Source organism: Chelonoidis abingdonii, chromosome 3 (assembly GCF_003597395.2).
Source record: "Chelonoidis abingdonii isolate Lonesome George chromosome 3, CheloAbing_2.0, whole genome shotgun sequence".
Lineage (NCBI taxonomy): Eukaryota > Metazoa > Chordata > Testudines > Testudinidae > Chelonoidis > Chelonoidis abingdonii.
Window position 1 is genome coordinate 4116244 of NC_133771.1, and position 25789 is coordinate 4142032.

At 47.7% G+C, this 25789-nt stretch overlaps 1 protein-coding gene across 4 annotated transcripts in view; it reads right to left on the bottom strand.

Annotated features, from left to right (window-relative positions):
- The window catches only part of OTOF (otoferlin), a 210340-nt gene that overhangs the window by 156080 nt on the left and 28471 nt on the right, over positions 1 to 25789 (bottom strand). For all 4 annotated transcript variants that reach the window (XM_075063563.1, XM_075063562.1, XM_075063561.1 and 1 more), the window contains exon 3: positions 2744 to 2832. In XM_075063563.1, coding sequence (XP_074919664.1) covers positions 2744 to 2832 — 89 coding nt within the window. The remainder of the gene's footprint in view (positions 1 to 2743; positions 2833 to 25789) is intronic.

The following is a 25789-nucleotide window of genomic DNA, read 5'->3' on the forward strand; positions in this document are numbered from 1 at the left end:
GCTACCCACAATGCAACACTTCAGAAATCGACGTTAGCCTCGGACCATGGATGCACAATGCCGAATTACTGTGCCTAGTGTGGCCGCATGAAATCGAAATTATAATATCAGTTTTATAAAACCGATTTTAGCAAATTCGATTTTATCCCGTAGTGTAGACGTGGTCCTGGAATTTCCAGCTCAGGTCGGTGAACACAGGCTAGCTTTGAATGAGAAGTGCACTAAAGTTAGCAGCGTAGCTGTGGCGACATCAGGGGGCCATTCCAGGACATGCCTACGGTCTCAGAGGGCACTGGACTTGAGGCGGCTCAAAAATGAGACAGCAGGTCTCTGGCTGAGATACTTGCCCGGCCTATATTACCAAAGTAACATCCTTCCTTTTTGCATCAGCCTTGGAAGTAACCCCCTCCCGCCAGAACACACCTTTCATCTACAACAGGGGTTGGAGCTGTGCTGGGATAGCTTCAGTTCCTCCCAGAGCTGGGAGGTGGGGGCTTGGCCCTCAGGACAGCGACTGAATAAATATAGTCAGCTGAACAGAGTCAGTCTCAGCATAATTGCTTAGGGCCCCGAGCAGCTCCAGCCCATGCCCCTATTAATTATTACTATGTGTTGTGTGTGTGTGTGGGGGGGGGGGCAAAACATTCCTGCTTAGGGCTAGCACTGCCTCTGCTCATTTCAAACTCTCATGGGATTGCACTAAACTCTCAATGAACCTGAGACACAGTTGGGTCCAGTTTGATATTTTAAAGCAATTCGTATTTAGCATCCCAAGGTCACCCATCAGGTCAACGGCTCTTTACTCCCAGTCCAGGGCTCTACCCGTGAGTTCAGATGTCTCCAGTCAGTGAAGACCCATTGACCTGCTGGGTGACTTGAGTTGGTCGTGTCTGTCCAGGCCTTTGTTTCCTCTCATGCCCTTTGTCTTGCCTATTTGGGCTGGAAGCTCTTTGGGGCAGGGAGTGGCTCTAACTTTGTGTTTGTGCAGCCCCTAGCACAGTGGGGCCCAGACCTCAGCGGAAGTTGAGAGGTCTGACCCAGGGCCTGCAACAACCTGTTGCTTTCCCACATCTCCCAGAGCTCTCTATTAGCTCACGCAGTAAGGGCAGCCTTTGCTGTGCTACAAGTCTTGGGTTCAGTGCCTGCTTGTGGTGCCTATACGTGTAGGTGACCTTGTTCTAGGGTTTGCTTCCCCTGCCGGAGACCCTTGTATAACTCCAGGAATGGCTGCGTGCTTCAGTAAAGCCAACGTTCTAGTCATGGTGCAGAGCTGTACGTAGCATGTGGGGTCGTTCTTTGGACAGGATGCTGCCTAACAGGCATGGCATCTCGTATGGGTTTGTTCATACTTGGGGGTCAGGTGCTGATCTTTGGTGTGTAGTCTGGGCTGGGAGGTGAGCTGCTGCCCAGCTCTTTCCTCCGACACATTTAGTGCATGTCAAATCCACGTACCCCCAGTTATCATCCAAAGAGCAGCTCCCTCCCTGCTCCTAACCCAAATATCACACCACGCGCTCACACCTGTGTAACAAACTGGCTGGGTGCCTGTTCCTGGGCCACTGCAGGATAACAGCTTACAGCTGCTACCGGCTAATGCAATTACTCTTTTAGCTCCAGCATGGATAACCCGCCGGGGCAGATTGTTGACTTCTATATATAAAGCATTAAATATATATTTAAGTATTAATATAGCAGTTATATAGCCCAGATTAGCCTGTACCTTTGTTATAATCCTGTTCATTTATGCTAAGCATCTCATAATACCTTGCAATAGTTTCAGTAAAATTTGACTTAAGAGATTGGAAAGTTTTCAGTAACAGGATCTATGATTGTTTCCCTGTAGCAACAGAAAGCGAATTACCCTTGCAAGCCTGACATGGGCCTAGGTGGTGTCTTCATGCCCCTTGGCGTGTGGAATGCATGTACCCGGAACAAAGCTAAGGGTGCATCACGGTGCCAGATAAAACAAGACCCAAAGCTAATCGGTTATGCCTAGCTTCCAATGACGGCTGCGGTACCTTTTACTAGTAAAGGGCTGAAAGCCAGTAACAGAGCCGACCAGAAGGGGAAGGGCATTGATCATGCTTGAGGCTGGGACCCACGAGCGATGGATTCAGACCAACGGAATCCAGGTTAGAAAACAGTTTCCGAAGTTGGGCTGGCCGAGTCCAGTCAACTGCCTCCCACGCTTAGTGATAGCAAAACTGGGGCTCAGTCTAACTCTGCTCTTTTATTCCTTGTGGTGTCTGATTCCCATTAGCGGGGCAGAGGCTAAGCGAGAATGACATCCTTCCACGTGCATGGGAATGGCAACACGCAAGTCCCACTTCAGGGGAGTGGGTGGGTCACAAGGTGATTTTACAGCCATTCTGTGGGGTTCAGCCCAACACACGTAGAGACCCACCTTTGTAAAACACCCCTGTTTTGTCCGGTTATTAACTGCCTGTCAGTATAAACAGTATGAGGACTGTAGGACTGCAGATCTGTCTTTCCCCTCCCCCAGTAGTGGGTATAATGATTGCAGATTTTAGCTCTGATTTCCAGGCCATGGACTCGGCTTGGTTCTAATTCAGGTAGTAAAGATTTCGGTGGACTTGGCTTGCTTGTCTCCTTGGAAGGTCTATTAACCTCTCTCTCTCTCTAGACAGAACCATGACACCAGCTAGCAGGAGGGTGGCCTATTCCACACGGCATGGGACTGGCCCCACCACCGGTGGTGGGGAAGAGGAGAACTCGCTCTCACCTGTTGGTGAAGACTTTGCTGTAGTTGAACACCTGGATCTCCAGCATCTCATTGCCATCGATACTGCTGGCGATCGGCCACCGGAAGGTCTGTGGGAAAACAATGGAAGAAGAAAGTTAGGGTTCTCCTGGGGTTTGTTCCAGGGGAGAGGTTATGTTGGAGGGGTTTTGCACCCATAGGAATCAGATCCTCAGCTGGGGGAAAACAGCAAAACTTCCTTTATTATATTATCCGTGTTACAGTCGCTCCCAAAGGCTGCAGCTGAGATCAGTGCCTGGCATAGTACATAGAAAGTCCCTGCCCTGAATAGCTAAGGGCAGACAAAGGGTGAGTGGAGACAGAGGCGGAAATGACTTGGAAATGTTGGGAACCGTTAGGAAAGGGATAGACAGTAAGACAGAAAATATCACATTGCCACTCTATAAATCCATGGTACGCCCACAGCTTGAATACTGCGTGCAGATGTGGTCATCCCATCTCAAAAAGGATATCGGGGAACTGGAATAGCTTCAGAGAAGGGCAACATTGATGATCAAGGGTATGGAACAGCTTCCATATGAGGAGAGACTAAAAAGATCAGGGCTGTTCAGCTTAGAAAAGAGACGACTAAGGGGTGATATTGTAATTGTCTATAAAATCATGAGTGGTGTGGAGAAAGTTAGTAGAGAAGTGTTACGTGCTGTTTCCTACCGGACAAAAACCAGGAGTCACCCAATGAAATTAATAGGTGGGAGCTTTACAACAAACAAAAGGAAGTATTTCTTCACACAATGCATGGTCAACCTGTGGAACTCATTGCCAGGGGATGTTGTGAAGGCCAAAAATATAACTAGGTTCAAAAAAGACTTAGATACATTCACGGAGCAGAGGTTCATCAACGCCTACTAGCCAGGATGGGCAGGGATGCAACCCTGTGCTTCAGATCACCCAACACCACTGACTGCCAGATGCTGGGTGGGGAAGGCAGAGGTGGATCCATCCTGTTCTTTATACTCCCCCTGAAGCTGTGAAACTGGCCATTGTCAGAAGCCAGGACACTAGGCCAGATGGACCTTGGGTCTGACCCACCATAGCAGCTCCTCTGTTCTTACAGCCAAAGTCACATAGCAAGTAAATAGCAAAGCAAGGCACTGAACCAAGATCTCCAGGACACCAGGCCAGCATCCTGCCCACTGGGCCACACGCCCGCTGCATCAGCCCTTAGGTTGTCAAAGGAGATGGCCTTATTTTCTCCTATATGATGCCACTGCGTTTCCAAGCAAGTTTAATGGGGGAGAGTGACCCAAGACAGACAGGCCAAAAGGGGTATCCACTTGCAGTCCCCGTGAGGAAGCGAATGAGGGGCTCTTTCAACAGGAGCTGCACTGAAAACACAGGCCTAGCGCTGATAAGTTTTCATTGTCAGTGCTCGGGCTAGCATAAGAACATAAGAACAGCCACACTGGGTCAGACCAAAGGTCCATCTAGCCCAGTGTTCTGTCTTCTGACAGTGGCCAATACCAGGTGCTTCAGAGGGAAGGAACAGAACAGATAATTAAATGATCCATCCCCTGTCGCCCATTCCCAGCTTCTTGCAAACAAATTCTACTTTTATTGTTTTTTGCAAACCCAGCAATCAGCCTGCTGGGACAGTTCACACAAGGAAGTTAAGAGCGTTATCCAATTGTCCAAGACATAATCCTGTTACGCCCACTGAGAGCAGAGGAAATCTTATTACAGAACTGCAAACAATTCATTACAGGAAGGCAGCCACAGCAAGCAAGTCAGAGCAATGCTGAGTGCGAAGGCAAGATCCCCAGCTGCTGAAACATCCCCGCAGATCTCCGGCTTTACTGGAGGAACACAACAATAATTATGTGCAAAAAAAAAAAGTGAAAGGCTGGGGTGGGGCGTTATCAAGACATCACCCAATGTTTGGAAGCTCTGGGAGACACAGCCAAAGCAGAAATGGTCTGATGGGTCTATTTCCCCTAACTAACACTAACACGAATACACACAGCAATTTATGTAAACTTTCCTGCAGAGCTGTTATTGCAGCATGGAGGAAAGGAACAAATTGGGTTCTGATTCCCACTAAGTGAGAGGAACTGGTGAAGTGAAAGAGCATTTAATTTGTACAGGATTTGTATTTCTAGGCAATGGTTTTTCACTGCCTGGGAACGAATCCCCGTCATAAAGTGTTTGGCTGAATTTGGAAACGATACCCCTATGGGCTTGAATATTTTATAGACACACACAGACACGAGAGTCACTAGGTCGTTGGCCCTGCTCCAGCTGCTTTGTATTACAGTAGAACCTCAGCATTACGAACGGCTCGCGAATGGAGGTTGTTCGTAACTCTGAACAAAATGTTACAGTTGTTCTGTCAAAAGTTTACAACCGAACATTGACTGAATACAGCTTTGAAACTTCATTTGGACTCAGGGGAAGGAGGCCCTTGAAGAATTCCACCTGGATTTCAACAATTTCCACCCCACCATCAACCTCAGCCTGAACCAGTCCACACAAGAGATCCACTTCCTGGACACTACAGTGCAAATAAATGATGGTCACAGAAACACCACGCTATACCAGAAACCTACTGACCGCTATACTTACCTACACGCCTCCAGCTTTCATCCAGACCACACCACACGATCCATTGTCTACAGCCAAGCCCTTAGATACAACCACATTTGCTCCAGTCCCTCAGACAGAGACAAACACCTACAAGATCTTTATCGAGCATTCTTAAAACTACAGTAGCCACCTGGGGAAGTGAGGAAACATATTGACAGAGCGAGATGGGTACCCAGAAGTCACCTACTACAGGACAGGCCCAACAAGGAAAATAACAGAACACCACTGGCCATCACAAATAGCCCCCTGCTAAAACCTCTCCAGCACATCATCAGTGATCTACAATCCCTCCTGGAAAACGATCCCTCACTCTCCCAGACCTTGGGAGGCAGGCCAGTCCTCGCTTACAGACAGCCCCCCAACCTGAAGCAAATACTCACCAGCAACTACACACCACACCACAGAAACACTAACCCAGGAACCAATTCCTGTAGCAAACCCCGTTGTCTACTCTGTCCCCATATCTACTCTAGCGACACCATCAGGGGCTCATTCACCTGCACGTCTACCAATGTGATCTATGCCATCATGTGCCAGCTGTGCCCCTCTGCCATGTACATTGGCCAGACTGGACAGTCTCTATGTAAAAGAATAAATGGACATAAATCAGACATCAGGAATGGTAACGTACAAAAGTCAGGAAGAGAACACTCCAGTCTCCCTGGACATTCAATAACAGATTTAAAAGTAACCATCCTGCAGCAAAAACACTTCAAAGAGAAACTGCAGAGCTCCAATTCATTTGCAAACTTAACACCATTAATCTGGGCTTGAATAGGGACTGGGAGTGGCTGGCTCACTACAAAAGCAATTTCCCCTTTCTTGGTATTGACACCTCCTCATCAGTTGTTGGGAGTGGACCACATCCACCCTGACTGGATTGGCCTTGTCAACACAGGTTCTCCACTTGTAAGGTAACTCCTTTCTCTTCAGGTGCCAGTATATCTATGCCTATATCTGTAATTTTTACTCCATGCATCTGAAGAAATGGGGTTTTTACCCACAAAAGCTTATGCCCAAATAAATCTGTTAGTCTTTGAGGTGCCACCGGATTCCTCGTTGTTTCAACTGAACATGAACTCCCAGTGCTGTGCTGTAGGTAAGGGAGCACATGAGAGCCTTGGGTGTATAAACAGGGAAATATCAAATAGGAGTAAAGAGATGTTATTATCTCTGTATACAGTGTTAGTGAGACTGATACTGGAGACTGCGTCCTGTTCTGGTGATGCTGAAAAACCGGAAAGATTCAGAAAGAGCTACAAGAATGGTGTGAGGTCTGGAAATTATGAATTATAGTGAGAGGCTCAGAGAAGCTCAATCTGTTTAGTTTATCCAAGAGAAGGTTAGGATGAGACTCAGCCAGCCTGTAATTAGCTGGAACCAGGTACGTGACTAGCAATCCCAAACTCCCATTACTTACCATATGTTCCGTTATGCTAAAATCATGCAACCTTGGCCTGCGAACCTGTCATCTCTTCGCAGCTCAGGCCTGTGCCGTGACTGGGAAGCAGACCTCCAAGGCAAATCAAACAGGGCGGTAAAAAATGGTAATTCAGTAGGTGGCCAGAACTGAACCAATTCCCTCTTACAGCCCTAGGAGGCGCTGTGCTGCTCCCTTTCCAATGGGATTTTTACAGTGCAGATTCATGGTCACTGGTGTCCCCACAGTGCTTTCCACAGGAACCTGGTAGTGTCCTACTGCCAAAACCCAGTTTGAGTTCTGCTGTCCCACTCCTTACCTGCAGTGTCAGCTGGATATGGGACTTCCCTTCCTGTTCTGCACTGCAGCAGGACATTGCTGCTGCATTCCACCCCAGAGACAGCTGCATCTCAGAGGTGAATGAAACGATTCCTCTGTGTAGGAATCATTTGCCAACGTCTTCCCTAGTAAAGGCTCTATGCACGTGCCAGGGTTCACTGTTACTTTTACAGAGCCTGACCATTTCCTGCTTTTCCAGGCCCAGAACCTCCCAGGATTTCTCATGCTGAGAGAAAGAACCTTCCTTCCATGACCAGCCTGCATTCTGGGGATGGGCCGGCTGGCTTCTGCTTGACTCCTCTCCGCCTTTCCTGCTGCTCTGGGCCTCCTTGTCACTCTAATGAAGCCTTAACTTGGTCATCTGCACCACTCTCCGTCCCCTTGGCAAATGCTAGACCATGCCACTGGCTCACCCCTGCCTGAGGAAGAGAACAAACCACAACACGGACATTAGTTGCTCCTTATTTGCACTAAGTCTCTGCCAGAAATAAGAGGTTCTGAGACATGGCAAAAAGCTGAAAGCACAGACTAGCTGGATGAGCACCTACAGCCAAAGCGGAGCTCTACCAGCTGAGCCACACAGGCGAGGAACTGAGTTTAGCTACTTACAGTTTGCAGCTTCCCCTGTGTCTCACGAGGGAAACTACAGATGTACCCAAGCTCTGGATTCTGGTGTGCCCCAGGTTCAAGGATGCTTGGGCTGAGCCCACAGCTGCGGGGAAGGATTGCCGATGGAGCGGTTTTTGGATGCGTTGGATTTCCGAGAGCGCGGTGAAAACGTTACAAATAGAGGTGACTGGAATTCCCCCCTGAGAATTGCAGTGTTAACCAACAAGAAGTCAGTTTGTCCACATCTGTAGTTGAAATCTGAATACTGAAACATTGTGGCTGTTGATCAATTGGGGAGAAGGGGGAATTGGCTGAAATTGACCAATTTTGGGGTGTTGGATTATTTGAGGAAAACAATGACAATTCCCCTTGGAAAATAGGTGCTTTCCCTGAATTTTTGCATTCAGCTGAACCCCCAACTTTCCACTGAAAAACAGTTTTGATGAGAATTTTGGACCAGGTTCCCTTATGAGCCATTCCTTTCAAACAGTGTGGCAGCCGGTGGGCAGAGGCAAGCTTGGCTTCCTTGGGAGGAGAAGCAGCAGGAACATCCCCATGGGAGTGACAAATGGGCTGGGAAGGTGCACGCTCATCTTCCTGTAGGGCACCGTTGTGACCGTCAGACCCACACAGTCCATAGAGGATACAATGTCCCTTTTCACAGCTGCATCACACTGCGATTTGTGATCTACTGTAACCCCCAGATCTTTTCCAGCAGTCTAACCACCTAGCCATTTGTTCCCCATTTGGTAGCTGTGCAGCTGATTTCCCCCCCACTTCTTAAGTGAAGAACTTTGCACTTGGCTTTACTGAATTTCATCCTGTTGAGTTCAGACCAATTCTCCAATTTGTCAGGGTCATTTTGAATTCTAATCCTGCCTTCTGAAGTGTTTGCAACCCCTCCCCGCTTGGTGTCATCCACAAATTGTATAAGCAGACGCTCCACTCCATTATCCGAGTCATTAATGAAAATATTGACAGACCCGGGACTGACCCTATGGGAGCCCATCTAGGCCACACTTCCCTAGTCTGCTTATGCCTGCAATGAGTCTTCGTGCTTCAGAAAGAGACAACTGATGTAAAACACACACAGACAGAGAACTCTGGTCCCAGAGCTCCAAAACCACAGCCCTATAGGCAGCTGTGCCAAAGGAGACGGCTACAGCTGGTCTCTAGCCTCTCAATGGGTTGGCAATTAGAAGCTACACACACACAACATCTCCTCTCCCACCCGTGACAAGCAGCAAATTCCAGGAGCTGGTGACAGCAGTGATTATCTTGGCATTGAGGCACTAGAATGAGAGGTATTATACCATCATCTGGCTTTTGCTAGGCAGACACAGTCCGTGCCATGACGTGTTACAATAAGTGTGTCCACACTGGAGGCAGCTGTAAATTTCATCAGGAAAGGGCAATGTAAATAGGGTTATTATAGTATATGGTTCTACAGGAGAAAGATACATTTCAGTTGTAAGAATGTAAAGTGACCCTGGCTATGTATTAGAGCGAATCAGAATCTTCTGCATGTAGAAACTGATGACATGTTTTGCTGAAATTTCAAATTTCCATGGAAGAATGGGCACTTTGTAACAAAAAATGTCACTGAAAGTTTTCCATGTTTTGACCAGCTCCACTCGGTATGTAACCGCCTTCCTGATCAGCTGTGCAAAGCACTTGCCAAACTATGTGCATAGGGATCACTGTACCAGTCAGAGCGAGGCTACCATCTCTGGGGTTCAACGTGGCAGCTGCTTAACAGCTATGCTACGAGGCTACACAAGACAGGTGTGATCAGATGTTTGGCTTCGTGTGTGTGTTCTCCCTGTGTGCTGCCCCAGCTCTGCACAGACAACTGGCACAGCAGACCGCAAGCGAACCACCCACTGACCACAAGCTCTGTTAAGGTGCGAAGGCGCCCGGTCAGGTTTATTGTCAACGAAGAAGGGTAATAGCCCCTGGCAGACTCTACGAGAAGGTTAAGACATATATGCTACAGAGGTTTCCTTCTCTATTTCTCTTCCAAGAAAGAGATGGAAAAGTTCAGATGCTGTCTCAGCCATATAAGAGAGCAAGTCAAAGCATTTACTTTAATTGGCTGATGAGAGACTAAATGAAAATGCAGATTAGATCTTATTTTAACTGGTGACTTTTCTCATTTTCCACTGCCGTTTTCTTGAGTCATTCATCTCCAGGAATTGTTCTCAAGTAAAAAAATGATCTGTAAATTGCACTACAGACTTCAGCAAAATGGGAAGAGAAGATGCAGGCAGCTTCATCCAGGAAGCTCATCTGTGTGTTCACATCTGTGGAGAGCCATACGGGTACCTAGATAGAAGGCTGGGATTCTACAGCCTGTGTTGGATTTTATGGCAGTCCCTGGATGGACTTGGATCTCTGCTGCAGGGCCGGCTCCAGCTTTTTTGTTGCCTCAAGCGGCAAAGAAAAAAAAAGGATAAAGCCACGATCGGTGGCAGCTCTACCGCGCCACTTTGTTCTTCGGTGGCTATTCGGCAGCCGGTCCTTCCCTCCGAGATGGACCGAGGGACCCGCCGCCACCGAATTGCTGCCAAAGACCCAGATGTGCCATCCTTTTCCATTGGCTGCCCCAAGCACCTGCTTCCTGCGCTGGTGCCTGGAGCTGGCCCTGCTCTGCTGCCTGCTCACAGTTCCTGGATGGCCTGGAAAAGCTGGGGATGTGAAGCAGAACCCCCAAATGCAGCAGCCAGCTGCTCTTTAATGACTAGAGGAATTTACATGAAATGGGGTCGGCAGCGTGATCTGGTGGTTAGAACAGGAATCTGGGGACCTGCCAGTGAGTTACCAGCAGCAAATCATTTACCCTCTTTGTACCTCAATTTCTCTACCTCGTAAAGAGAAACTGACAAGCCCATCTCTCACTGTCTCCCCCCAGCAAAGGTAAAGAAATAGACCCAATGGTGAGAAGAACGTTTCTATTTTTAAGATTTAATGTTGAATCATCTAAAGTGTTCTGTGGCTCACAGGCAAAGAGATACACCTGTCATACATCCACTAGACGGAAACTGACACGCTGTCCCTTCATTTTCTTTCGGCTCTGGATTTAGCTGCCTTGCTTTGGTGCTGAACTCGGCCTTGCAGAGATTGTGTCAGCTTGAAATCGAAACAATTAAAAGAAAGAGTTAAAAATAGGCTCAGGTCCTTCCTTTGCCCCTGCCAGCTTTTGCGGGGTTGTGCTTGCATGTTCCTAGTTTGAGAAGTGCTTTGCTGCCCTCACTCAGGTGCTGTGTGAAAGACCCATACAAACCACACAGGAAACACAGTGACCTAGGCATGAGCCAAAGCTCACAGAAATCAAGGGGAGATGCCCATGGGCTCCGTGTCAGACTGTAACTGATGTACACAGTTGATGCTTTCCATCCTGTCCTCCCTCGCCTCCCAGACATACATGGCCTCCGCACCAGTCCACATCAAGTGTAGCTGTTTCAGCGACCTTCCTTACCCATCAATGTCACAGCATTACTCCTCTATTGAAGTCCCTCTGTCGGGTCCCCACAAGTTACAGAATTGCTCATCACTGAGTGTACGTTCGATCTATCTGATATTCCTGAAACCTGGTGGGATGAGTCGCAAGATTGGAATGTCAGAATCAATGGTTATAATCTAATCCGGGGGGCAAAAAAGGAGGGGGAGGGGCGCTTTATGTCAAAAATAGAGTTACCTGTTTCCGAGTCACAAAAATGATCTTGACTGCTTAAAGATCAATGTCCTAACAGATAAAGCACAAGATGGGATATTCATCGGTGTCTGTTACAGACCACCAACGCAAATGAAGGAACAAGATGACCAGTCCTTTAGACACCTATTTAAAATGGTAGGCAAAAAAGCTGCGTGATCATGGGAGACTTCAGTTTGGAAGACACATGCTGGAGGTCTCTTACTGCCAGAATGAAAGCATCCTTGGAATTTCTGAACACTTCAGATGACAATTTCCTTACTTAAAAAATGTTGTAGCCAACATGGAGAATTGTTTATTAGGCTTTCTTTTAACAGATAGAGAGGACCTGATTACAGAACTAAAAATTAATGGTAGCTTAGGTACAAGTGGTCGTGACTTGATCAAATTTATAATGTGTAAGCAGAATACAGTCCAGGCCAGTAATATATACACTTGCTGCTTTAATTCACAAAGGTGAAAAGAATTATGAGCCAAATCAGCTGAGAGGCAGAATTGAATCAGAAAAGTATTAATAATTGGGACTCATCTAAGAACATTTTCTTAGATGTCCAAAAAGTCACAATCCCACAACTGAGGAAGAAGGGTGTGCTGGTTAAAAAACTGGCTTGGTTTAGAGGGGAAGTAAAGGCAGATATAAAAATATTTAAAAGTAATATATAACAAAAGAAAGAAAAGGGAAGTTAGTAGTAATGAATATAAATCAGAAGTTAGGAATTGTAGATATTTGATAAGGGATGCAAAGGGACACAAGGCAAAATCTACAACAGAGTTAAGGACAATAAGAAATAGTTTTTTAAAATATACTAAGAACAAAAGGAATCCTGACAATGGTACTGGTCCTAGATGGTACTAGATGGAGACGGTAGAATTATCAATAATAATGCAGAAAAGGCAGAAGTGTTCAATAAATACTTCTGTTCTATATTTGGAGAAAAAACAGATGATACAGTCTTATCATATGGTGATAACACTCTTTACATTCCACTAATATTTCTGGAGGATGCTAAACAGGAGCTATTAAAGTTGGAGGTTTTTAAATCAGCAGGTCCAGATAACTTCATTCCAAGAGTTTTAAGAGAGCTGGCTGAGAAGCTTGCTGGACTGTTAATGTTGATTTCAATAAGTCTTGGAGCACTGGGGAAGTTCCAGGAGACTATAAAAAACCTAATGTTGTGCCATTTTTTAAAAAGGGTAAATGGGATGAACTAGGTATTTGACCCTGACATCAATCCCAGGCAAGATAATGGAGCAGCTAACATGGGACTTGATTAATAAGAACTAAAGAAAGCTAATGTAATTAATTCAAATTGACATGGGTTTATGAAAAACAGATCCTGTCAAACTAACTTGATTTTTTATGAGATTACAACTTTGGTTGATAAAGGTCATACGGCTGACATAATATATTAAGACTGCTGACAGGTACTTGACTTGATACCACATGACATTTTGATTAACAAACTAGAATGATACAGAATGAACATGACACACATTAAATGGATTAAAAACTGGCTAACTGATAGGTCTCAAAATGTAACTGTAAATGGCAAATCGTCATGAAGCTGATATGTTTCCTGTTGGGACCCACAGGGATTGGTTCTTGGCTCTACGCTATTTAACCTTTTTATCAATGACCTTGAAGAAAAAAAAATCTTTTGTGTCATCATAAAGTTTTCAGATGACACAAAAATTAGGGAGTAGCAAATAATGAAGAGAACAGGTCACTGATCTAGAGCAATCTGGATCGCTTGGTAAACTGGGCAAGCAAACGATGCATTTTAATATGACTAAATGTAAATGTATTCATCTTGTAACAGGCTGGGGGACTCTACCCTGGGAAGCAGTGACTCTGAAAAAGATTTGGGGGTCATGGTGGATAATCAGCTGCATACAAGTTCCCAGTGTGATGCTGTGGCCAAAAAAGTGAATGTGATCCTGGGATGCATAAGTAGGGGAAGCTCAGGTAGGAGAAAAGAAGTTATTTTATCTCTGTTTTTGGCACTGGTGTGACCGCAGCTGGACCAATGTCCAGTTCTGGTGCCCACAATTCAAGCAGGATGTTGATAAATTGGAGACGGACCAGAGAAGAACCACAAGAGTGATTACAAGATTAGAAAAGCTGCCTTGTGGTGATAAACTCAAAGAACTTAATCTATTTAGCTTAGCAGAGAGGAAGTTAAGGGGTGACTTGATCACAGTCTATAAGAGGAACAAATATTTAATAGTGGCTCTTCAATCTAGTAGAGGAAAGTGTGACATGACCCAATGGCTGGAAGTTGAAGCTAAACAAATTCAGACAGGAATTTTAAGAGTGAATAATTAACTATTGGAACAGTTTACCCGAGGTCATGGTGGATTTTTCATCACAGACAATTTTTAAATCAAGACTGAGGGTTTTTCTAAAAGCTCTGCTCTGGGAATTATTTGGGGGAAGTTCTCTGGCCTGTGTTACACAGGAGCTCAGACCAGATGTTCACAATGGTTCCTTCTGGACTATGAGTTTAGGAATCCCATCAAATTTAAACTCCTTGTTGTCACTTTCAATGCTGCACCCCTCCCTGCCTGATCTTGTCACCTGAGTTCTGCCAACTTTGCAATCATCACCTGCCCATTCGCCAGCATCTCCCACTGCTACTGTCATGCTTTCTTCTGCATGGCCTCTCTATGCATGGTTAGTCCACTCTGAACTCATCTGTAGGGCCCCCACCCTGTCCACATTTAAGTTCTACTTAAAGGATCACATCTCCTATGCTGGCTACAGTGAATTGGGTCAACCTGTAAACAATTCCCTGTTGGTTTGTTCCCCTTCCCCTGAGCGCTGTTTATGTGTCTGTCTGTCTTCTGACAAGGTGCTCTTTGGAGCAGGAAATGCCCCGTCTGGAATGTGCCTAGCACACGGTGAGCGCTACCATGATGATAATAAATGCAGCTGATGATTTATACCGTGTCATCAAATGCACAAAGTAAAGAAACCGAACACACCAGAGCAACATTCATTGTCCTCTCTTTCAGTTACAGTCGTCACAACAACAGCAGGGGAAACATTTTAGAGAATTATGGTTTAAAGTCAGCAATTTTTTTAGAGTCAGACTGGACCATTATGACCAGGCAGTCTGACCATGTAGAACCCAGGCCTGAGGATTTCACCCAGTGGTTTCTGAATCAAGCCCATATCTTATGGTTGAGCTAGCATATATCCTTTAGAACGAGACATCCAAACTTGATTGAAAGACTTCAAGAGATGGAGACTCTAGCAAATCCCTAGGTGAATTGCTCCAGTAGTTAATTGCTCTCAATGTTAAAAATGTGTGGCTTATTTCTTCTTTGAATTTGTATGGTTTCAGCTTCCAGCCATTGGATTCAGATCTGCTTTTGTCTGCCAGATTGAAGAGCGCTCTACTGTCAGAACCGTAGCGGTGTAATATCAGAATGTGATGGTGTCCTTGTCACATCTGTTGAGACACTCTGAAATAGTGAAATAGTGACTGGCTAGCCAACTACAAAAGCATTTTCTCCTCCCTTGGTGTTCACACCTCAACTGCTAGGAAAGGGCCTCATCCTCCCTGATTGAACTCACCTCGTTATCTCCAGACTGATTCTGGCCTGCATATTTATACCTGCCTCTGGAAATGTCCATTATATGCATCTGACGAAGTGGGTATTCACCCATGAAAGCTCATGCTCCAATACATCTGTTAGTCTTTAAGGTGCCACAGGACTCATGGTTGCTTCTGAAATAGCTGTCCTTGGTCCTGAAACTGCAAGCAACCAGAGTAGATTGACTTGTAAATGGTAAATGTCTGTTTCTTTGATTCCTGCCCTTGAAAAAAGCCAAAGCAGGTCTCAGTATGGAATCTGCTGCTGCGTTTTCAGCTTCTCCAAAGGAAGCTCCTCTTCCTACAGGCAACAGCAAAACTGTGAGGGTGTTTCTAAAGCGACCAGTTCATTTTATTAGTATGTGCCTTGCATTCACACCGAGGGCTGCAGTCAGGATCGGGGCCTCAGTGTGGCAAACAAAGGAAAATACAGACCCTGCTCTAATGAGCTTACAGGGAAAAAATGCTCTGAGTGAGCATAACAAACATTCAGAAGGAAGAAGGGAAACAGCCATAAGAACGTGTCTGTGTAGATCAGATACATTCGCATTTCCCTACTAAAAGCCAGTAGCTTGGAATGCGCTGAAAGCAAGTGCCTTGGGCTCTGAAATGTCTTGCATAATCTCATTGCAAATTCATGTTCCTCTCCTCCTTGCTAGTTCAGTTGCACGGCACCAAGGGACTTGGACTGCACTCAGAGCTGCTTTTCTTTGCAAAAAGGATTTGATATTCTTAATGCAGCTGCTGAGTCTGCAGGAAGTGAGGCACCAGGGTAAGTGTGTAGGGCTCACATTGGCTGAGCTGTGGGTTACCATTAGATCATTCTCAGCCCTGAGAGAATTGCATCCTTGGTCAATTCAGCCTCGCAAAATGCCTGGAGGGTAGGAAAATAGCATCTGGCCTTTAAATCCATTGGATAAACTGAGGCATGCAGCTTTGCCTACATTGGCATCGCAACTCAGTGGCACAGCTGGAATTAGAATTCAATAGTTCTTAAACTTGCATTCTATCCACTGCCCAATATGCCTCTTAAAGGGCTAAGAGTCCACAGCAATGTGCACTGTAGGACAGTGACTCTGAAGCGAAGGAGCTTAGGACAATACTGACAGGTATTTATGTCGTGCTTTTCATCCAAAGATTCTAAAGGGCTCAGAAAACATTTACTGAGATCACTAACCCTGCCCTTCAAATGCAACCGCTTCTGGGGAAGAACTCAGCAGCTGTTTAACAACTCACAGCAACACGATAGTATAGTTTAGAGGAAGAAGCAAAGAATGGTATGGCAGAAGGGGATTTAGGGAGGCAGAGAATTGGGATTTCAGCAGGATGTAAGAAATAATGTCCCAACCTTGCAAAAAGTATCAGGGAACTTTTAATTATCAGCATTGGTCAGGACCTTGGTTTTAAGTCTCATGTGAAAAAAGGCAGAAGCACAGCGTTCCCTATCACTCGTCTGGGACCGTGGTTTGGTATTGACTCAGCAGGAAGAGTACCCCCTATTGAATCAGAAGCAAGGATGTGTGTTCCTTCAGGTCTCCTTCCCATCCAAATTTTGAACAGGCCCTATCCGGAGAAGATCACAACCTGGTGTGAAAATGGCTGCAGGCGAAGGACCTAGCGATCACAGCGGTATCGTTAGACATGAAATATTCCTGAAGGCAGATGCCAGGAGGAAAGAGCACTTGTCTGTCCTTAGCAAAGCTGAATGAGTGGCTGCTCGCATTAAGACTTCCGTGCAGAGGAAATCACACTACGGAGAAGCAGATCATTAGGAATCAGGCTGAGACGCTGCTGCTGCTGCTACAGCTCATGCCTATTCTGTACAAGCAGGAGAACCTGCTCCAGCGAGGATGTAAGAGTTAGTCAGAGGGCTAGAAGCCACAGACTGTAACGCACGCTGAAGCAAACGGACACTGCCAAGGTCCCAAGGCCCAGAGTTGGATCTGCGTAAGCCCCTTAGACCAATTTTCAAAGGATGTGTCGTTTGCTTCATTTCTTCTGTTCAAAACAAAAGTTGCAACGTGGAAGGCTTTTTCCTTCCAAAATCATTCAGCCCTGAGCAACTCAACACTAATATACCAGCATACAAAGCCCAGCCCTCATGACAAGAAAAACCAGTTTGCTTGTCCACATGATAAAGAAACATTCCATTTTCCAAGCTTCCAAGAGGTGGTTATAATCAGGAAGCGACAATTATTTTTAAAAATTCTGAAAAGATACCTCACCAGCAATGTCCCTTCTATTTCTATGGGGAGATGAACATCAGAGCTTTTGAGGAAACATTCCTGTTGTACCACCATGGACACAAGTCAGGAAAAAGAGACTGCACAGAGAAATACTCTTCAAAAGTTGATATTTAGATGGTGGAACTCACTGCCACCGAAAGTTGTTGAGGCCAAGAACTTAGCAAGATTCAAAGAGTGATTGGAGGTTGATGTGGCTAACAAGAATATCCAGAGTTGTTACCATTAATGATAACAAAACATTTGGAAGGGAGATTAAACCTTGTGCTGGCCAGGAGACAGGGTACTGGACTAGGTGGTCTGTAGCTCTGATCTAGTCTGGCATTTCCTATGTGCCCATGGCTTTACCTATTGCATTGGCCAGGTCCATACTACCGCTTATGTTGCTCTGGGGTGTGTGTGAAAAAACCACTCCCCTGGGTGACGTAACTTACGCTGACTTAACCTGTGTCTACACCACGCTATGTGAGTGGGAGATGCTCTCCTGCTGACATAGTTCCCACTTCTCGTTGAGGTGAATTACATTGACGAGAGAGCGTGCACCTGTCTTCACCAGATGCGCTAAATCGATGCCACCACATCGATTGCAGCGGCGCCGATTTAGTGGGCTAGTGGAAATGAGTCCATTCTCTCTGTCTGTACTAGCTCTCTTTGGAGCAGGCGCATTGCCCTCTGAAGTCTGTAACGAACCATCCCCACCTCTGGCACCATACAAATAAGACATATTTAATAAAATAATGAAATCTAGCAATCAAAACAGTTCCATGCTTTTATGATCTAGTAGGAAATTATATTTTACTTGCAATAGATTCACATCAGTGACAATCTGTCCCCCAGGACAGAACTTTTCCATTAGCACAGTTTAATAAAACATTCCCTTTGCTAGATCATGCTTCACTGTCACCTGGTGAGCTGATGTGTCTTTACTGCCAGGCTAAACATGCTGTACTCCTGACTGTACCTAGACTGCTCCGTGGTGCCTAGCAGCCAGAGAGGATTTTTACCGAGTAGCTGACAAATTGCTTCCGTAGCTTTGCCAAGGAAAGAGCAGAGGGGACTGGATGGGTTAAAGGATCATGGGTGGGGATACAAAACCCTTTGGCCTGCAGGCTCGGGTGGTTCAGATCTGGCCCACATTCCAGCGATCCTAGTCATGCTAGCACTTACGCTAGGGCGTAAAATACTTTTGGCATCATCCTTCGACAAGCCAATCAGTGGTGGAAATAGAAGAAAGGCTGGCCAATTAGAGTGGAGCGAAACCACGGCTGATCAATTGCAGTGGAGCAAAGAGAAAGGACCAGCCAACCAGCAGAGCAAGAATGGACGGTGATTCAGAGTAGAATAAAAGAAAATCCAAGCAGCACAGCGGGCCCCACAAGAAGGAACTGAGGGCAACCAGCCCACTAACCAGCTCTGTGTATAGCTTTATCCAGATCTCACTGGTACAAATTCAAGAGTTTTACACCTGATAGTAAATGTTATGACCTCATTTTACCAATAGGCAACTGAGACATGCTTGGACAAGGTCTCAGAGCAGGTCAGTTGCATAGCTGAGAATAGAACCCAGGTGTCTGGGCTCCTGCCTGTGGATGGCTGTGTGTGTGCAGTACCTGAAGAGGTTTGCAGCTTGTCACAACATCACAGTGTGAAAGAGAGCGCAGGATTCTAAGCCAGAGGGCTCAGTGGTATCCCAGTTCCAGGGGCACCCCGGGAAAATCCATCACATGGGTTTCCTAGGAGTGGGAGTGCGGGATGCTGGCAGAGAGCAGGGTGTTTGTGTGTGCATGCAATATAGGATGTGGGCTGCATCTCTCTTTAATGTCTGATCCTCTAGAGCAGTATTTCCCAAACTTGGGATGCCGTTTGTGTAGGGAAAGCCCCTGGCGGGCCGGGCCGATTTGTTTACCTGCCCCATTCGCAGGGTTCGGCCGATCGCGGCTCCCAGTGGCCACGGTTCACTGCTCCAGGCCAATGGGAGCTGCTGGAAGTGGCGTGGGCTGAGGGATATACTGGCCACTGCTTCCAGCAGCTCCCTTTGGCCTGGAGCAGCAAACCGTGGCCAGTGGAAGCCGCAATTGGCCGAACCTGTGGACGTGGCAGGTAAACAAACCGGCCTGGCCTGCCAGGGACTTTCCCTACACAAGTGGCGTTCTAAGTTTGGGAAACACTACTCTAGAGGATAACAGCCTACTATTGCTACCAGCCACTATCATTCTCTAGCTCAACACTGAACTCAAATCCCACTGTCAATCCACGCCCATCTCCTGTGAACCAACAGAGAGCTGCGTCTCCCAGGGCTGTCGATCTGGAACCTCAGCCCAGCACAGAACTCCCCAAAAGCAATGAAGAGACAGGGAGCAAAAGCCTTTTGTCTGGTACCTTCTCTGCTCTGGGAAGATCTTACAAAGCAAATGAGTTGGAGGACTCCTGGGGGAGGCGGGTAATTGGGCTCCCATGCCTGGCAGAGCTATTAAAACAAACTGTCTCATTCCGATTGATGAGGCTCTGGCGGAAGTGCTTCTTTCCATGCATTGTTGATTTTCTCCCTCTTTTTTAAAGACAATGGTTTAAAATGCTAGTTGGGAGAACAAGGCCCCCTCCGACTGACACACACACATATGAGTCCAGGGGGACTTTTAGCTAATGCCTGGCACTTGGCATCACCAGAGAGCCTTGGAAATACCAAGCAATCAGCACACCGCAACCTTTGACTATTACTCTCATTTACAGAAGGAGAAGCAACTTGTCCGCAAGGTGAAATTCACCCCAGCACACGGTCCCATAGGCTAAAGTGGGACTTATTCCAACAGTCATGACCAGACCACATGCTAATGCTCCACCCAGGGGTGAATTTCACCCACAGTGGATCCGTGCCCTCATGTCCAGCTGGGTCTGCCCCCCAGCCCCAGGCCCACACTGCCTTCCCTACAGCTGAACTCACAAGCTGCTCTGCACTCACATCCAAGGGGATCACTTCCACTTTCACCCCTTTTTAAAGGAACAGAGACTCTCCGCCCCGCCCCAGCAAAACGTGCAAGCTACTTATCTGCGCAACTGATACACCAGCAAACCTGGTGCTTGTGCACATGTTCCTGGCACCCTTCCAGAGGCTCCCTTGAACTGTTGGCCCTTTAACACCTTTCACGGAGAGTGTTTAACCTCTCAGCAGCAGCAGGTAACAATGGGGTTGTTAGAAGGTGTAATTGGCTGTTTTCCTTAGCAGCCTGCCTCGGCATCAAGGCATTAATCTCCCTTTGTGACTCATGAAATAGTTCAAACTGAAAGCGAATTCAGACACAGAGCTTGGGCGAAGCGGAAGGTCACCGCAGCAGCTTGTTCTCTGATGGCGGAAAGAACCCAACAGTGATTAGAAGAAGGTGCACGTGGGAGCAGTTTTGCTCTATCATTTAATTGCCTTAGCACTTGGTACTGTGCCTAAGCCACACAGAAAGATTTTTACAAGGAGAAAGTCTCTGTCACCTTCTGTAGCGTTAACAATTCCAAAAGGCTACACAGGGACCCCCATTCCACTCAGACTATGCCAGAATAGTCCCTGCGTGTGTGTGGACACTCCAGTCTGGAATCAAATCACTTTTATTCTGGAGTCACTCTGGCGAAAATGCTTATTCCAGTATAGCTCTGCCAGTCAATTTCCCCGTGTAGACAAGCTCTTGGCATTAGTAGGGCACTGCCACACTCATGGCTCTGAAAAACGCATCACGGACCATGAAATCTGGTCTTCCCCGTGAAATCTGGTGCTTTTACCCTGTACTATACAGATTTCACAGGGAAGGCCAGTATTTCCCAAACTGGGGCTCCAGACCCTAAAGGGGGTAGTGGGGGGGGGTCACAAGGTTATTGTAGGTGGGTCATGTTATTGCCACCCTTACTTCTGTGTTCCCTTCAGAGCTGGGCAGCTGGAGAGCAGCAGCTGTTGGCTGGGCACCCAGCTCTGAAGGTGGCGTCCCGCCAGCTGCAGCCCAGAAGTAAGGGCGGCAATACCATGACCCCCCTACGATAAACTTGCAAAACTCCCCCTCCCCTCTGCACAACCCCCTTTTGGGTCAGGACCCCTACAGTTACAACACCATGAAAGTTCAGACTGAAATATCAGAAATCATGAAATTAACCATTTTTAAAATCCTATGACCGTGACATTTACCAAAATGGACCGCGGATTTGGTCGGGCCTTAGCATTGAGCCATACAGTCTTCCTGCAACTGGAAATTCTCCCCAATCCTGGGCATACACTCCCCTCTCTCTACACACCCAGCCGCAGAATAAGCTTTGGGCACTGCAGGCATATAGACCTAGTCGGCAGCTGCATCACATGCAGCGAACCCAGGGCCTTCCCGCTCCAAACTGCAAGGCCTGTCTTCACTGCAAAACTGCAATAGGGGCAACGCTGGTGTTGAACCCTATCCACACCCAAAATCCCTTAGCCAGAGCGTGGTGGGTGCTTTTCCCTGGAGTTGGCACAACTCAGCTGCTAATACCACAGCCATGTGCTGCTCACACCATCACGCTGTGCAGGTCACACTCCAGCTTGGCTCACCTGAGAGGAGTTAACCCTGCCATGAAGACACAGCCTAGGTTAGACTTCTCTGCCAGTGCCAGCAAAGGGACCGCTCCCTAGCTTTGGCTAGAATTGCCATGAGCTCAAGCATTCCCCTCTTTCCATGCACTGGGGCAGTTCATGGGCACAGGGGGCAGCGCTGGGTTTTGCTCCCCTTGGTATTAGCCGCACGTGCAGTTTCCAGCTGACGTGTAACAAACAGCACAGCAGCTCCCCGGCTCCCCACAAGCCTCCATAAAGGACTGTCAAGGTTGCCTGGCAACCAGGAGGCCGTGGGAGCAGAGGGCCCAAAGGAAGCAGCAGATGCGCGAACAGAACCAGGCCGCTTGGATCTGCTTGGGTGGCTAATTGCCACCAGTCCTGGCCGCCCAGTGGGGCCAGCACAGCATGCCGCAGCATTCAGGGTGGGGATGCCAGGAGGGAGAGTTGGTGCCCACAGGAAACGCCGCTTCCTCATACAAGGGGGGTGCCAGGAGCGACGGGCTCCTGCAGGGGGCTGAGTCTCTGCACCACCAGGCAAAGCAGGGTGAGCTGAGGATGCTCAGACTCTGGCAGGATGGGCCCGCAGTAACTCAGACCATGGCCCATAGCAGAGCTTCAGGGGGAGTGTACAAAACATGAGTTAGGGGTGATCCATGCATCTTCCACTCCCGGCTTCTGGCAGTGCGAGATTTCGGGTTGCCTCAAACATGGGGTTACCTCCCTGATCACCTGGGCTAATAGCCATCGATGGACCTACCCTCCATGAAGTTATCCAGTTCTTTTTTGAACCCAGTTATATCTTTGGCCTTCACAACATCCCCCAGCAATGAGTTCCACAGGTTGCCTGGGCGTTGAGTGAAAAAGGACGACTATGTGTTTGCACTAAACCCGCTGCCTGTTAATTTAATCAGGTGACCCCTGATTTCTGTAGTGTGGGAAAGGGCTAATAACGCTTCTCTAGTCATGTTTCCAAGACTATTCATAGATGTCTATCATAGCCCCCCTTAGTTGTCTCTTTTCTAAGCTGAACAGCCCTCTGGTGCTGACCAGCCAGAGCCAGGAAACTTGGCCAGGTGGGACCCAGGTTTGATCTAAACTAGCAACAACTTTGTTTCTAGGAGGTAAAAACTTGTACGAACTGGTGTCCTGCTATTGTCTCTTGTCTTATACTTAGTGAAAAAGAGTCCTGTGGCACCTTATAGACCAACAGACACATTGGAGCATGAGCTTTCGTGAGTGCATCTGACGAAGTGGGTATTCACCCACGAAAGCTCATGCTCCAATACGTCTTTTAGTCTATACGGTGCCACAGGACTCTGTCGCTTTTTACAGATCCAGACTAATATGGCTACCCCTCTGATACTTGTCTTAGATTGTTAGCTCTTTGGGGCAGATCCCGGTGTTTTGTTCGGTATTTGTACAGCACCTGGCACAGTCGGGTCCTGGCCCTTGCCTAGGCTCCTAGATGCTACCTCAATCCAAATAATACATAGTAAGTATGTGTTGCTCCCCCTGCTCTGAAGACGATTCACAGGAAGTTCAAGTGTTTCGGGAGCTGTGTTTTAACCAACCAGCTGTAGGATTTGGCCCGGCAGGGTGAGCAACCAAAGCTGGGTCAGACAGGCCGGATGGCAAAGCCGCCCCATTATCTGCCACACCTGTCTCACTCCAGCCCAAATGCAGATTGCACACCAAGAAAACAGAAGCGGTTCAGCTCCTGGTGTCTGAAATGCCCCTGCGGCCAGGCCTGCCCTCACTATAGTTAGAGCGAAGGAAGAAGAAATACTCATCCTAGCAGAGGAGGGGAAAGCAAAATGATTCCACCCCCACCCCTTCAATCTCATCACACTGAATTTTATCTGCAGCAAGGAAGCTGCTAATTAGCATCTTCCAGCAATAGCACTGCCCCAGAGCCGCACAGACCTTGGATCTGCAGGAGCCCGTCCCTTTAGCCATCTGAAACGCCAGACGAGGACACTCTAGTGGGAGCCCCATTAAAGGTGACTGTCTGGTTCATTACCTGTCCATCAGCAGAAAGTGTTTGCATTCTCACTAGTGAACCAATCTCACAAAATGACTCAAAGCACAAATGCCCGGAGGGGAGATTCCCAGCAGGCAGCTTCATTCCTTTCTTTCCCTTCCTAGACATTCTGGGGGGCTGGTGGAAATGAAGAGGGTGATGAGACGGAATAGCCAGGCCTGGGGGCCAGCGGGCGGTGGGCAACCTCCCCTCCCCTCATCCTGCCCCACTGGCCCCCTCGTTCCAGACTCCCCACACACCGCTCTGCCGGTGCCCCTCAATCCTGACTCGCAGCCGCCAGCCTTTTGGTCCAGTGCTGGGCTTCCCCTGCAGCTCTGTTCTGATGCCCTCAATCCTGACCTGCAGTGTCGCTGTCTCTGCTGTTCCCCTGCTGTCCCCTCCCCAGCTCTGACTGACCCCAGTGTCAACCCTGCTGTGTCCTGTCTGTCCCTCATCTATCCTCAGGCCACACAACCTCACCCCCGTGATTCCTAGTGCCTGGCTAAGATCGGTCTCTGATTTTGGAAGTCAAACCCCAGGATAGGACAGGGGATCGGACCCTCCTCAGCCTGGCTAGGCTTTGGGGTGAGTTGAGGGCTCCGGCTGGCCACACTTTACACCTGGAAACATTCAGAGTAAAAGGGATTTATTTCATCCGCTGGGGAAACTATGGGTCAGGAGGGAGATTCCAACTCAGCTTTAACTATCCAGGATCCACCCATGAGCATTTCACATGTAGCATAGGGATCCCCGGGCTACCCCAGTGAGTACCAGTTCCAGCAGGGCTGGTCCCAACGCAGACCGCTGAGGAACCGGTCTATGAACCTCACTCCGCTGCAAGTGGCAGCTGTTCATGGCCACTCTCTTTCCAATCACCCATTCGGTTTTTAACACACGTCTTCATCCCTTGCCTGGGGGTTATTTATCTTCCTTAATTGTTTTTTATGTGTTACCCTTTAAAAGCTGTGCAAAAAGCCAAGCCTCTGGGTAGCCTTTAGCTATTTGATTAGAATAGATGATTCGCCTCCTACAGAATCTGCACTGGCTTTGGCTTGGGTTACGTTCACACACACTGAGAAGCTGGATAGAAACAAACAATACTCTTGCTGAAGAATTGTTACAACGTCACCCTGCTTTATTCCTTAGAAGTCAGAACGACACCACACAAGAACCCTAAAACAGAGAGGGACAAAGCAGGCTGCTCCCTGTGGCCAAGAAGCACAGCCCCCCCGCCTTATTCTAGGCTGGCACGGCGCAGACTGACTGCTGAACACATCGATCGCACCTTTTCCTACCGAGCCCCCTAGCCTGCAAGTAGGACCAGAAACTCTTAGGATTTAAAGTGACGGTGTGTAATTTTTACAGCTTTCAATGAACCACAGCTCTTCACATGAGAGTAGCCAAGTGCTGCACCATTCCATCCTGCACTAGACAACCTCAGTTTCCCCAGCAACCAGAAGGACGGTCCCCAGCCAGTGAAGGCCTGCATCCCATTTGACCCCCCTTTTTTTCCATCAGCTGATTGAGCAACACAGAACACAAGGTCAGCGCCTCCCACTGCGAGCAGATTTCCTGCTAGCTGGAATTAGGGTTCACAAAAGCTACGCAATCCTAGACATTTAGCGTTAGGCCACAGCCCATAGTATGGGACAGTCTGTGGCCTCTCCACCCCAGGAGCAGAAGGAACTGTGGCTTAGGGAGACGTAGTCCCCCCTCTGCTGCCCCCTCGGTGCCATTCGGGGTAGTGCTGCTGGCCTTCACCACACGTACCCTAGATCCCTGCAGTGACTAGCAAACGAGGGGGTGGAGCCAAGGCTCCTTCTGTGCCTGCCCACCTGCTCCAGCTGCCACACAGCTCCCACACGTGCCTGGACCCGAGATCTGATTAGCCCACACAGAGATAGGTGTGTGTGGGGAGGGAAGGCTT